The following is a 13,871-nucleotide window of genomic DNA, read 5'->3' on the forward strand; positions in this document are numbered from 1 at the left end:
TCAATAGCATATTTTACATATTTTTATCTCACTTAGAATTGGATTTTCTACTGCTAATCTCACCTGTCTCCTGACAAATAGGAGGCAGGATAAATATAGGAAATGCAGGGAAAATCAGTATTAAATTAATAGGAGCGTCATCCATTCTAAACTGCATTTGGAAATAGAAAATATATTTTCTTCATTATTATACTAATTTGAAAAGTGTGTGGATCTAACTGTGGATATCTTTTTTCTGTGGTAGGTAATACAGATTTGATAAATAGAGTCTTGCTAGATGCTGGCTTTACAAATGAACTTGTTCAAAATTACTGGAGTAAGCAGAGAAATATGTAAGTATTTGTTCTTGTTAACAGAAAATACATATTCTGAAGTTCAGTTTAGCTTCTCCCCGGGCAACTTAGATAATGAGTATCATAAATGTAAAGTTTCATTTATCTTTGATAGTAATTTCTGAGGATAATCATTTTACAATGTTTGGTGCCTTGCATTTTCAGTTTTGGGTGTGTTTCTGTGCTAATAGCTGCCATTACTCAGCTTTATACATGTATACACTTCAATGTGAATAAAGAAGAATGCTTATGTGTTTCTGTGTTAGTGTAAAATAGGATTTCTAGTGAATTTCAGTTGCTTTGTCAAAGCACTACCGTAGAGTTGGTTGAGAAATTGTAAAATCAAGTATGATTCTCATTTATGATCTCTTCACCGTTTCCGTTCAATCACTAAATGTTAAAGATTTCCCCCAACAGTATTTTTCTCTATTCTTCATAATTAAGGCAATTATAGATCCTGATTTTTCTGCACCTTCCTCTAGCCCCAGCTCCCAGTCTGTTCTCCATTTGGCCCCTCCTTGCAGAATCTTACTTCTAAAATGTAATTCTAATGTCAAGATAAGGTGAAACTCTCTAGTGTAGGCTTCAAAATCATTCTGGTGCTGATCCTTCTTAAGAAGTTTGTACTAGAGGGCCCACCAGGTGAGGCAGAGGTTAAGGTAGCTTGATCCCACATAGCCAACTCCACCATTTTGAGTCCCAGATCTGGCAGCTTGAAAAATGACACCTGGTACATGTGTGTGCATGCCCAAAATCCCAAGAGCAGAATGGAGAATGGAATGCATGTGGCCATCCCCTGGGGAGGGAGGGGGTGATTTCTCACTTTCCATCTCTCTCTCTCTCTTTCTCTCTCTCTCTGTTTTTCTCTGGCAAGCATATGCCCTATAGCAAAACAACAACAGTTTGTACTTGAAACTTTATTTTCTACTCTTTCTCTCCTTTTGTGTTAATGCTTTTATTAAACCAAACACCAGCACTCCTCTTGAGTTTTCCCTTTGACTCACATTTTGCTCTACATGTAGTTCCACTGCTTTCTGTGTCATTTCTGTTAACTCCCATTCCATCTTCAAAATGCCTTCCCATATTATCTCCTATGAGAGGTCTTCCTTAAGCCTCCTTCACGTTCCAATTTTATAGGTCCATTCATTAGTAAAATATAATTGTACCTCTATTGATGTATTTACTTTGACTTCCTTTATTTTATGAACTTGTTTTTATTCCTCTTTGTATCATCACCACTTAACCTTGTCTCTTAAAAGTAAGTTTAATACAAAGTTCCCTCTTTTTTTTTTTTTTTTTTTAGCAAGGGAGTGAAAGCACGGTTTGTTGTGACTGATGGTGGGATTACCAGAGTGTATCCTAAAGAGTAAGTTCAAATACCATCTGTAAAAATAAACATGTTGTAAAAGACTGAGTCAAGGACCTATACATTACTGTAAGGAAGCTCTTCTTCAGAGAAACTGATCATTGTTAGTAGATTACATGGGAGTCATTATTGAAGTATTCGTATTATTAAAAATATTTCATTTTTCTGAACAATGATATTAGAGGGTTATTCAATGATATCGATGTTGGTCATATGTCTTTATTACATAACTTAAGAGATTTTTCTCAACATAAGTTTATGACAAATTCCCTTTTTTTTTTTTTTTTTTTTTTTTCAGCAAGGGAGTGAAAGCACGGTTTGTTGTGACTGATGGTGGGATTACCAGAGTGTATCCTAAAGAGTAAGTTCAAATACCATCTGTAAAAATAAACATGTTGTAAAAGACTGAGTCAAGGACCTATACATTACTGTAAGGAAGCTCTTCTTCAGAGAAACTGATCATTGTTAGTAGATTACATGGGAGTCATTATTGAAGTATTCGTATTATTAAAAATATTTCATTTTTCTGAACAATGATATTAGAGGGTTATTCAATGATATCGATGTTGGTCATATGTCTTTATTACATAACTTAAGAGATTTTTCTCAAGGAAATGAGTATGAAGATTGTAGCCTGCTAGCAATGTTTGTGTAGCACTTCCTAGTTTTCACTATTCTTTAATCACCTCTTCAGAACAGTCTGTGAGGTTAGCAAATCAGGCACCAAGACTTACTAATATGAATTGACTTGTTCACAATTATCTGACCAGACAACAGCAGAGTAAAACTAAGTCAGCCTTTTCTGATTCTTAATAAAAGGCTATTCTGATATATTGCTTAGTAATGACTATCAGTTCCACCACCATTATGATTAACTAACTTGGACATACCTGAGAGGTAGGCGTATCTGTAAAGCTTGGTGGAGATTAAGCAATACAAATGATGAGCCATTTCCTCCTTAGGGCTGGAGAAAATTGGCAAGAAAACCCAGAGACATATGAGGACAGCTTCTATAAACGGAGCCTAGATAATGATAACTATGTTTTCACTGCTCCCTACTTTAACAGTAAGTACTGTTTTGAAATTCAGCTTTCTCGATTCCTTTTTTTTAAGGAAAGTATTGCTACTACTTGCTTTCCTCGAAATTAGTATGTTTTATGTAGACTGCTCAGAATAGACATTATTAACCATACAGAATGAGAAGGCCTTCAAAAAAAGAAGAAACATCCATATAGTTGAAGAGGTAAAATGTATAACCATCAAATGACCATCCAATAATGTCGAGACAGCCTGTCTAGCATACATGCACAATAAATAAAACCAGATGTAGATAATCTCTCATCTCACAAATGAAAATATATTGACGAATGCTTACTAAATTAGGACAAATTGATTAATTATATTTTATCAGTATTAATGAAATAATATAATATTTATAAAAATTAAAAATTGTTCATCTTTTAAAATATTTTATTGGTTTCTTTCCAAAAACTTTTCAATTTAATCTGTCACCATTTTCAGGCATAGGTAATTATTTACCCCTATTTTCACAAATGTGGAAACTGAAGGTCGCAGAATTTCAGTCTTGTCAAGAGATATGATCTTATATAGCACAAAAGACAGTTGTATGCACCTAAGATCAGTTTTTCCATTTCACTTCAGCAAGTCTCTCCAATATTTTAGCAAATGTTGTAAAGGAAGGATCCGGAATGCCTTGGTCATATTGTGGAGGTAGATGCAACCAAGTTGAATTATTCATGTCCCCACATAAATTCATACAAACCAATTCTCAGACATTCCAACTAGTCTGATATATAAAGGTAGAAGGAATGAAGTAGAGATCACACATCTCTTTACAGGATGGACTTTTGTATATATATTTGATTTATGTAAATAATTCTGTTTTCTATTTTCTTTCCCTTTTTTTTTTTTTTTTCGGTAGAAAGTGGACCTGGTGCCTATGAATCAGGCATTATGGTAAGCAAAGCTGTAGAAATATATATCCAAGGAAAACTTCTTAAACCTGCAGGTAAGCATATAATACATTTAAACATGACCAAAATTAAATGTGACCTGACACTTATAACCTGGCAATGTTTACCTGGAAGATATTAGAAGGCTTCAAGCAAAGGAAGTAAAAAATAGGGAACTTAAAAAAAATTAGTTACCTATAAAATTGAGGATATAACCCCAGTTACACTACCTAAGGTAGAAATTTGGGGGTCCAGAGGTGGCATGGTTAAGGCACTGGACTCCCACATGACCAATCATGGTTCAAGTCCCAGACCCAGCTTCTTTTCTCACTCTCTCTCTCTCTCTCTCTCTCTCTCTCTCTCTCTCTCTCTCTCTCTCTGACTCTCTCTGGTGAGTGTGCATGCCCTGTAGAAAATTTAAAATAATAATAACTATAAATAAAATTCAATAAATAATTCTTTTTAAAAAGATTCTTTTAAAAACTGGGTATGTTTTTATGCTATTAGCAATAATTTATGCAATCAATATAGTGTGATATATCAACGTTAAGTGCAAAATTTTAAATGTTTCCTTGATCTAGCTATCCCACTCTAAAAGTGTCTCCTACTTTCAAACACACAAAAAATACATGTACATGTTTGGAACGATTTATATATGAAAAATTAAGTTTCCACCACTGGAGGAAAAGCTAAATTATGGCATATCTAGACTATAGATGTTTATATGCCTGCCAAAAAGATGTACAGATCTATTAAATCAAATATATAGAAAAGTGACGTTTTTGCAAAATAAATCTCGCAAGCAAAAAAAAAAAAAAGTAAAACTCAAGTATCAGTGAAAATTAGAAGTGGATTATGGTTGGTGAATCACATCAAGTAAAACTAATGTTTTTGGTTTTGTTCTGTTTTGTTTTGTTTTTAATGATATCATTCAGTATTGGTTGAGGTTAAAAAAGAGCTCATGAGGGCAGGTCCAGTGTAATAGTATAAGCTTGTTGACACATTTCCTAGGCCAGATGGGTGGCCCAGATTGATTTCTGGCCCAGTGGTACACCCAGAACCACAGCTATGTGAAGTGAGAGGACTAGATATGCCATAATTTAGCAAGACCCAAAAAATAAATAAATAAAATGAGATTGCCTTCCTGCAGGCAAGATTTACCCCATCATTCCACTAACCCATTCACTTATTCTTCATTCACTTAATTGCTCATTTACCTAATTAGTTATTCTCTTGGCTATTCATTCATTCACTCACTCACCTACCTACCTATTCATCCACTCACCTATCCACTCTTACAACAAGTGTTTCTTAAACACCTACTGCATGCATTAGTGGGGTTCGGGATGTGTCTTAAAATACGCCACCTGAATGTCCTCATGTTTATAAAGCTTTTCCTGACATTGTTGTTTTTGTTAGCTTACCATCTTAGTTAATTATCCAGGTATGATTCATGAATAAATTGTCTGGTGAAATATAATTTACAGTTTATGAAATAGTTTAAAAGCTATTAACATTACTTAATAAAGACCCCAAGAAATATATCTCAATAATAAACATTATATTTAATTCAACGTTTATTTGTTATCATAGGAATTGCCTAAACTGTCCTATTGTAAAGAGTGTATTATAGCTAGTTATGCTTTTAACTTACTCAAAGTAATTTTTTCAGTTGTTGGAATTAAAATTGATGTGAATTCCTGGATAGAGAATTTCACCAAAACATCTATCAGGGATCCAGTAAGTTAATTTTTTTTTAAATCTTATGCTACACTTAGTATGCCTAAATTTCAAATAAAAAAAAGTAAAGTCCTTATACAGTGGCAAAATTAATTTTCAGTGCCACCATATTGAATCAAAATTATGACTGCCTATTTTACATCTTTAAAATTTTAATTAGTTACCTAATAAAAGGGAAATATTTCAATGTTATAACTTTGAAATGCTAAAATCTGCTGATTATTTTGTAATTTTAAAGATAAACTTTTTTATTATGGGCTAGAGGGGGTTCGGGATGTGTCTTAAAATACGCCACCTGAATGTCCTCATGTTTATAAAGCTTTTCCTGACATTGTTGTTTTTGTTAGCTTACCATCTTAGTTAATTATCCAGGTATGATTCATGAATAAATTGTCTGGTGAAATATAATTTACAGTTTATGAAATAGTTTAAAAGCTATTAACATTACTTAATAAAGACCCCAAGAAATATATCTCAATAATAAACATTATATTTAATTCAACGTTTATTTGTTATCATAGGAATTGCCTAAACTGTCCTATTGTAAAGAGTGTATTATAGCTAGTTATGCTTTTAACTTACTCAAAGTAATTTTTTCAGTTGTTGGAATTAAAATTGATGTGAATTCCTGGATAGAGAATTTCACCAAAACATCTATCAGGGATCCAGTAAGTTAATTTTTTTTTAAATCTTATGCTACACTTAGTATGCCTAAATTTCAAATAAAAAAAAGTAAAGTCCTTATACAGTGGCAAAATTAATTTTCAGTGCCACCATATTGAATCAAAATTATGACTGCCTATTTTACATCTTTAAAATTTTAATTAGTTACCTAATAAAAGGGAAATATTTCAATGTTATAACTTTGAAATGCTAAAATCTGCTGATTATTTTGTAATTTTAAAGATAAACTTTTTTATTATGGGCTAGAGTAGTATGTAATATTATTTTATACTAGATAAATTATTTTTAAATGTTCAGTTATAAAATGTTAATAATTAATATGATAAAATTAAAATTAATTTTTTTTTAAAAGTGAGGTGATCATTATATTTCTCTCTTTCAGTGTGCTGGTCCAGTTTGTGACTGTAAAAGGAACAGTGATGTAAGGAAACTCTTTAAACTTACTTAAACTATGATATTTTCTTGTGTGACTCTAGCTAAGATTGGGATGATAAGAAAAAGATGCAGAAATGTTAAATCAAAACTTAAAAAAGTAATTCTGTGGATAAAGAACTAATTAGTTGATATGAATTTGAGTTTACATGTTTATAATTCCTAACTTAAAATGCTTTCATTTTATAAAACATTCATATATTAATATATGGGAAGACTTTTTTAAAAAAAGTCATGGCAAGATGGATGCTGTTCTCCCTAGTCCAATAGTGTTAGATTCTTTTGCACACTTATCTTTGGCACTATTTCTGAATGGGAAGTTTCTAACCAAAGCGTCCTTATTGGTTATTACTGCATTTAATAGTGCTGGGAAAATGTGAACTAATGCTGCAGTTAGGTAATTTATTATGAGTTCTACTTACTTAAATTGGGTTTTGCTTTACCCTGTATTACTCCTATTACCTTTTAAGAATTTAAAAAAGAAATATGAACTTTCTTTGTTCGAAAGTTAAAGATACTTTAAGAATGATACTAGGGGTATAGCAGGGGATGTTGTGGTTAAGGTGGCTGGATCCCACACGATCGACTGTGTTTTGAGACCCCGACCCTGAGGTTTGAAAACACACCAGATGCATGTGTGTGCATGCCTCAAATCCAGAGATGGGGATGGAGGAGAAGGGACTGTAGCATGGACATCCCCACTGGGTAGGGTGGTGCTTTCTCACATTCTCTCCCTCTCTGTCTTTCCATGGCCAGAGCACACACCCTATGGAAAAATCTTAAAAAAAAAAAAATAAAAAGATAAATTATTTCAAGAATTGCACAAATTACTTCAAGAATTGCATATTTTCTTCTCATCATCTTTTGTGTGGCTGTATAATTCTAAGGGAATTATCATGTCATCTGTATCCTATATGCTGATAAAACAATGTTAATGACTTATCCATTTTACATAGACTATGTAGTAGTTATTTTTAAAATCAAGGTTTACCAGGCTGCTTCCACATTAGCAATATAAATGTGTTTATCTCTAATTATGAAATAGTTTTTAGTTGCTATTTTATTCATTAAAAGTTATTAAGTCAATTTTCATGCATTTAAACCTGACTTAAACTAAGTGAAATTTGTCTTTCAGGGTAAATGAAGAATCTCAGTACAAGCATTTATTTGTTTTGTTTTTGGCTTTTAAATCTCTCTCTCTCTCTTTTTAATTAACCAAGTATTTCTAATATAAAAATACAAAGTAGTAGTTATAGTCTCATGTTTCTTTGCCTTTTTTTATGTGTGTGAAGTATGAAAACTGACCTGATATTTTTTTTAAAATGTCTTCTTGTCAGAAATCTTTGGCACGTATTTAAAATAAAATAATTTTACATCATTAAATATTTCATTCTATCCTATTTCCGGGATCATTTAGATGACCTTGAAAAGGGTAACAAGATTATTTCTGATTTGTTCTTATACTTTGTTCAGAGTGAGTTGACATCCTAAACTGGATTGTTGGTGGCTGATTATCAAACCCTGGCAGTTTGATATGAATCTATGCATGCCTTTAATTTATTTAATCAGAATCTCTTGAACACGTGTTCAAGAGAAGATAAAATCATTTGGATTTTTTCTCCTATTCTGTTGTTCTAATCATCTATATATAAATGGAATAATATAATGAAACTTTCTAATCTTATAATGTGTTACTTTTATTTTAATAGGTAATGGATTGTGTGATTCTAGATGATGGTGGGTTTCTTTTGATGGCAAATCATGATGATTATACTAACCAGGTATGTACCTGAAGTAGAAGAGCAGTAGGGCTTCCAAAGTATGTTTTCCTGATCAGCAATATAAACCTTCTTCAAACGTTGTAGAAATTGACGAGTTGTTTTATTTCTGCCATAAAATAAACTTTAAAAATGCTTAATTTAATGTTAAACCATTAAGAAGTACATGCTGGCGGTGTGCTGGTTAAGATTCTGAACTCCCACGTGGCCAACCATGGTTTGAGTCCCAGAACTGGTGCTTTTTCACTTTCTCTCTCTTTATCTCTCTCTCTCTATCTCTCTCTCGCGCTTTCTCTCGCAAGTTCATGTGCCCTATAGCAAAATTTTAAAATAATAATAAATAAAGCAAAGTAAAATAAATATTTTTTTAAAAATACATACTAAAGCTACTTTTAAGTTAGCTATAGTTTTTGATATTTACAATTTTCACATATAAATATTTAATAAGTATTTAAGTAATATATGGCTGATTGAAACCGATGTTTCTAAACCCAAATTTGCAAATTGACAGCACAAAAGCTATTGGGCTCATGTAGGATTTTAAACAAATTTGAGTTAGTTAATAGCCCATTTCATTTGTAAATTTGCATTTCTGGCCTCTATTTTATAAAAACAAAAGATCTCTCTCTATTGAACTGTTTTCTGGAGTAACAGTACTTATGGGCTGGAGCAGATTCGTGATTGCCCCTTTAGATGGGATTCACATCAGTTCAGTCCCAGTCCCTGAGTTTCCTTTTCTTTTTGTAGTTTAACCCCTTCCCTTCTATGCTACTTTCCTCTTCTCCAGGAGGCATTTGTTGTTTGTTTGTTTGTTTCGTTTTCATTTCGATTATATTTAAGGTACACAAGATGTTTTGATATACATAGTTAAGTGCTTATTAATATCAGACTAGTTAATATATTAGCCATCATCTCACATAGTTACTGTTTTTTGTGTATAATAAAGGAATGTAAAATCTACTTTCTGAGCACTTTTCTGCTCCACAATGCCGTATTGTGAACTGTAGTCCTCTGTTGCACATCAGATCACATGTTAGATAAGTCATTAGGCAGATTCATCAAACATAACTGCACATTTATACATTTTGACTTACATCACTTTATGCTCAACCCTCAACTGAGTTCTAGTCACATAAGAGGCATTTAATTGTGACCTTAAAGCTTAGTCTCCTGTGTCTGTTACTTCCATAAATCAAATATTGCCCAGAACCATTGAGTAATGAGCATACCTTATATCATTGTAGTACTTTCATATATCATAGGCAGGTTTTCTCTTTACTTTTTGTAAGTTCCTAAATTCTTTTAGTCCATAGTCTCTTCCTATTATTTATGTTCACTGCATTGGTTCACATTTTCACATTTGTAACTTTATTATTTTTTTCTTCATTAGATTGGAAGATTTTTTGGAGAGATTGATCCAAGTTTGATGAGACACCTGGTTAATATATCAGTTTATGCTTTTAACAAATCTTACGATTATCAGTCTGTGTGTGAGCCTGGTGCCGCACCAAAGCAAGGAGCAGGGCATCGCTCAGCATACGTGGTCAGTAATATCGTGTTTGAACCACTTCCTCTCAAGGGGACACTCAGGCATAGACTAATGGAATGACTTTCTTATATTTTGTAGCCATCAATAGCAGACATAGTACAGATTGGCTGGTGGGCTACCGCTGCTGCCTGGTAAGTCAAAGTTTCAGTTTTATTGGTAATGGGAGAAAGGTATTGTGAAATAATAAAGCATTTGATGAAAATAATGGATTTTGTGGCATGAACTTACTTTGTTTCATTTCCTATAGTACATGCTATACATAGGTTTGTTTGTTCAATGATCACCCTAAAACTTACAACAACTGACTCATCAGAAAAGTCATGACCTATTTCTCTATGTCTTTCTATGTAAACACGCATCATACTGCAGCCTCTTTAGAGGTTCTTTTTTCTATGGAAACTCTCTTCCTTTGCTTTAGATAATACTCATTTCCTTTTTCTTTGATGATTTCTTAAAATTTAGATGTGTTTTCTTAAATTTTAGGTGTTTATACAAAGTTCCTACTTCTTTTCCTTAGTTACCAAATTAATGTCTACAGTGATCAAATTCATGACATGATGACTTTCTACCTGACATGGTTTTAGAGGCATCATGTTGCTGAAATAGATCCAATTCTTTCTTTTCATGGATTCTGCCCTCCCTACCTCCCTTTCCCACCACCTATGCCCTACCAGCTATGAACATAAGACATTTAAACTCTTTACTGAGGCCCTCTGTCAAGTCTGGAAGATCACATTTCTCATTGCTAAGTTCTGGTCAGTCAGGTAACTAAACCTCTTGTGTCTGGGATCCGTTATATTTCTCCTTCCTCCTCCTCACCCTTTCTTCCTATCTTTCTTTTCTGTAGCATCACCTTACTATATTGTCCCAGAACTGTTCCTTATAGATTATCTATGACTTCTATTTGATGTTAAGGTTTTCCTACCTAAAATTAAGTGATTATATAATTTTCTTAAAGTTGCAAAGAAGATTTTAAATTAGAACTTCTATTTTTAACTTAAAAATAGTATTTTCTGTTTGGCAGTGATATTTATGTATTAATTAAAGCAGACTTTCTAAATTTCATAGTGATCCTAAAATACACGATTATCTTTGTTGTATTTTCTGTCCAAAATTTCTCTTTTCTATAAGGTAAATTTTGTTCTAGATTATTCTGTACTCATAATTGGTTCAATTGTCATTTATTATAAAAGTGAAATGTGCCATTTGCTCAATAGATAATATGTATATTTTGCTTATTGAAGTCACAAATATATCCTATATTTTAAAATAAACAGTTCAGAAATCAAAATTATTGCACAGACAAGGTCATGGATTTTTTTTATATATACCACAGAGTTTTAAACACTAAAATGACAAATACTGTAAAAATGTATGTACTGAACTCTTTTTTTTTTTTAAGAGAAATTTTTACTATAGGGTGCATGTGCTTGCTGGAGAGACTGGCAGAGAGACAGAACATGAAAAATCAGCCCCCAGGAGGGATGGCCATGCCACAGTCCCTTCTCCTTCATTCTCGGAATTTTGGGCACACATGGACACACTCCCATAATAGTTTTAAGCCACCAATCTGGAACTCGAACTGTGGTGGACTACATGGGAGTCCAGCTATCTAATGTAACCATTATGCCATCTGCTGTATGCACTGAACTCTTAAAGATAATTCTTCTGCATGATAATATTACATCTTAGGCCTATTCACACAAGTATAAGAGGACTTCAAAAAGTTTATGGAAAAAATGGAAATAAAGCAGAATATTATTTGGGAGTAGAAACTTTTAAGTTCATACATAGTTATTTCATAATATACATTTTCTATGAACTTTTTGAAGGCCCCTCACATTTATATGTTGGGACCAACAGTTAGCATAATGGCTGTGTCACTGGACTCCCATGTAGTCGACCACAGTTCGCGTCCCAGACCCAGTGGCTTAACACTCACACCGGGCATGTGTGCGTGCGTGCCCAAGAATGGAGGAGAAGGGATTGCAGCATGGCCGTCCCCCCTGGAGGGTGATTTCTCGCTTTCTGTCTCTCTGTCTCTGTCTGGTGAGCGCACGCGCCCTATAGCAAAACTCTCTGTCTCTGTCTGGTGAGCGCACGCGCCCTATAGCAAAAACCTCTCAAAAAAAAAAAAAATACTCCTAAGCTTTCTGTAAACTCAAATTGTTTACAGATGTTAAAAAGATGAAAAAGAAATATATATAGATTTCTTTAACTTACATACATATGTGTGTTTGTGTGTGTGTGTGTACATGCAAAAAGCACTTAGGCTTTTATTATAAAGTTTATAAAGAAAAATTTTTAGAATTTTTAACCATTATTCATTTTAAAAATTCAGGTCCATTCTACAGCAATTTCTTTTGAGTTTGACATTTCCTCGACTCCTTGAGGCAGGTATGTAAATGTTCAGGTATCCAGGTATCATAATTGTCATAACAATTAAAATTTTCTTTTAGGTGTGTTCAGTCCAACAAACAGAGAGTAGGAGAGAGCGAGTTTGTGTGTGTGTGTGTGTGTGTGTGTGTGTGTATGTGTGTGTGTAGTGAGACAGAAAGATCATCCATCTGACACTAGTAGGCTAAATTTATTGTCAAACATTTTTTAATATATTAGAAACTTTCCTAAAACACATTAGTCATTTTTTAGTAGCTGTTATGTGCTTGAATTGATTTATTTTATTGCTATTTAACAAGCACACAGTAGGGGCTGCCATGATAGTACACAGCAATAGACAAGTCAATTAAAGCATTTGGCCCTCTAATTTATCTTGTTCCATGAGAAGTGAGGACTATGGGGGACTGTCTACAGCATCCCCTCATGATGTTGATGTTTGACTCCCCACAGTTGAGATGGAGGATGATGACTTTACGGCCTCCCTTTCAAAGCAAAGCTGCATTACTGAACAAACTCAGTATTTCTTCGATAACGATAGTAAATCTTTCGGTGGTGTACTGGACTGTGGAAACTGTTCCAGGTAATTTGTTTCTTTATTTCTAGAGTAGTCCTATTTCATTTAGAAATTGTGTTCACTTTTATAAGCATTATAGAAAATAATAGATTGTTCCTGTAGACAGAGATACGAATGACTGTTTCAAGTTGAAAATGTCAGAGGTCTTCAGATTCTTTGTAGGCCTTTAAATTTTTATGATTTTTAAAATTAATTCTGATTTTGATAAGTTATAATTCTTTCATCTATAATAATAATTATATGATCATTATAAAATATTACATTTTCCTCTTAGGTAGAACACAGACATTTAATTATGTTAAATGTCTCTTCTTCCTAAAAGAACCCATATTAAAAACTTTCTAATATAAAGTTGCAGAATTATATTTATTCTAAGTAATTATAAGCCAAGTATGATTTATTTATTTTCATATATGAAAATAAACTCAACAGGCTCAGAAAAAGATATTCTGGGTTCTTATGGTTGTTGTTTTTGTTTTTGTTTTTTTCTTACTTTGTAGTCATCTCAGGCATGAAGAATTAACTGTTATCTTTGATTTAAAACTGAAGGAACTGAGAAAAATTATTAAGGTCATAGTTAATATTAGTTGATAGCCATAAAAACTCTTTAAACTTTTAAGAAATAGAGAATCTAATTATATTGTAATGAGATAGAAGAGAAAAGCAACATGAGAATTTGTGACGTTTGAAAGGAAAGTGACCGTCCATGTCACGGGATTGCTGAGATCAGAGCAGCAAGTTAGCTTATGAAGCAAGAGTTGGGATACTTTGCTTTTAGAGAAGGAGGGCAGGCTCTTCTAGAAGAAATGTTCACATAAAGAAGAGGAAATATGAGGAAGAGGTAATCTGAGATTTTGAAAGTGCTGGAGTAGTTAGTTGCTAGGAAATTCAGGAAAATTGACAGTTAAAAATGTCATTTTCAGGGGACCAGCAGTAAGCGTAATGGATATGTCGCTGGACTCCCATGTAGTCGACCGCAGTTTACGTCCAGACCCGGTGACTTAAAACTCAGGCCATGCGCATGTGCATGCGTGCCCAAGATCCAG

The 13,871-nt window shown here is 33.2% G+C and overlaps 1 protein-coding gene across 2 annotated transcripts in view; it reads left to right on the forward strand.

The window, feature by feature from the left end:
* The window catches only part of CACNA2D1 (calcium voltage-gated channel auxiliary subunit alpha2delta 1), a 567,237-nt gene that overhangs the window by 540,434 nt on the left and 12,932 nt on the right, over positions 1-13,871 (forward strand). For both annotated transcript variants that reach the window (XM_006155764.3, XM_006155766.3), the window contains 11 exons: positions 245-332; positions 1,636-1,698; positions 2,661-2,764; positions 3,641-3,727; positions 5,344-5,411; positions 6,478-6,516; positions 8,237-8,308; positions 9,696-9,848; positions 9,933-9,985; positions 12,196-12,251; positions 12,702-12,831. In XM_006155764.3, the coding sequence (XP_006155826.1) occupies positions 245-332; positions 1,636-1,698; positions 2,661-2,764; positions 3,641-3,727; positions 5,344-5,411; positions 6,478-6,516; positions 8,237-8,308; positions 9,696-9,848; positions 9,933-9,985; positions 12,196-12,251; positions 12,702-12,831 (913 nt within the window). The remainder of the gene's footprint in view (positions 1-244; positions 333-1,635; positions 1,699-2,660; positions 2,765-3,640; positions 3,728-5,343; positions 5,412-6,477; positions 6,517-8,236; positions 8,309-9,695; positions 9,849-9,932; positions 9,986-12,195; positions 12,252-12,701; positions 12,832-13,871) is intronic.

Source organism: Tupaia chinensis, unplaced genomic scaffold (assembly GCF_000334495.1).
Source record: "Tupaia chinensis unplaced genomic scaffold, TupChi_1.0 Scaffold000466_1, whole genome shotgun sequence".
NCBI classification, from domain to species: domain Eukaryota; kingdom Metazoa; phylum Chordata; class Mammalia; order Scandentia; family Tupaiidae; genus Tupaia; species Tupaia belangeri.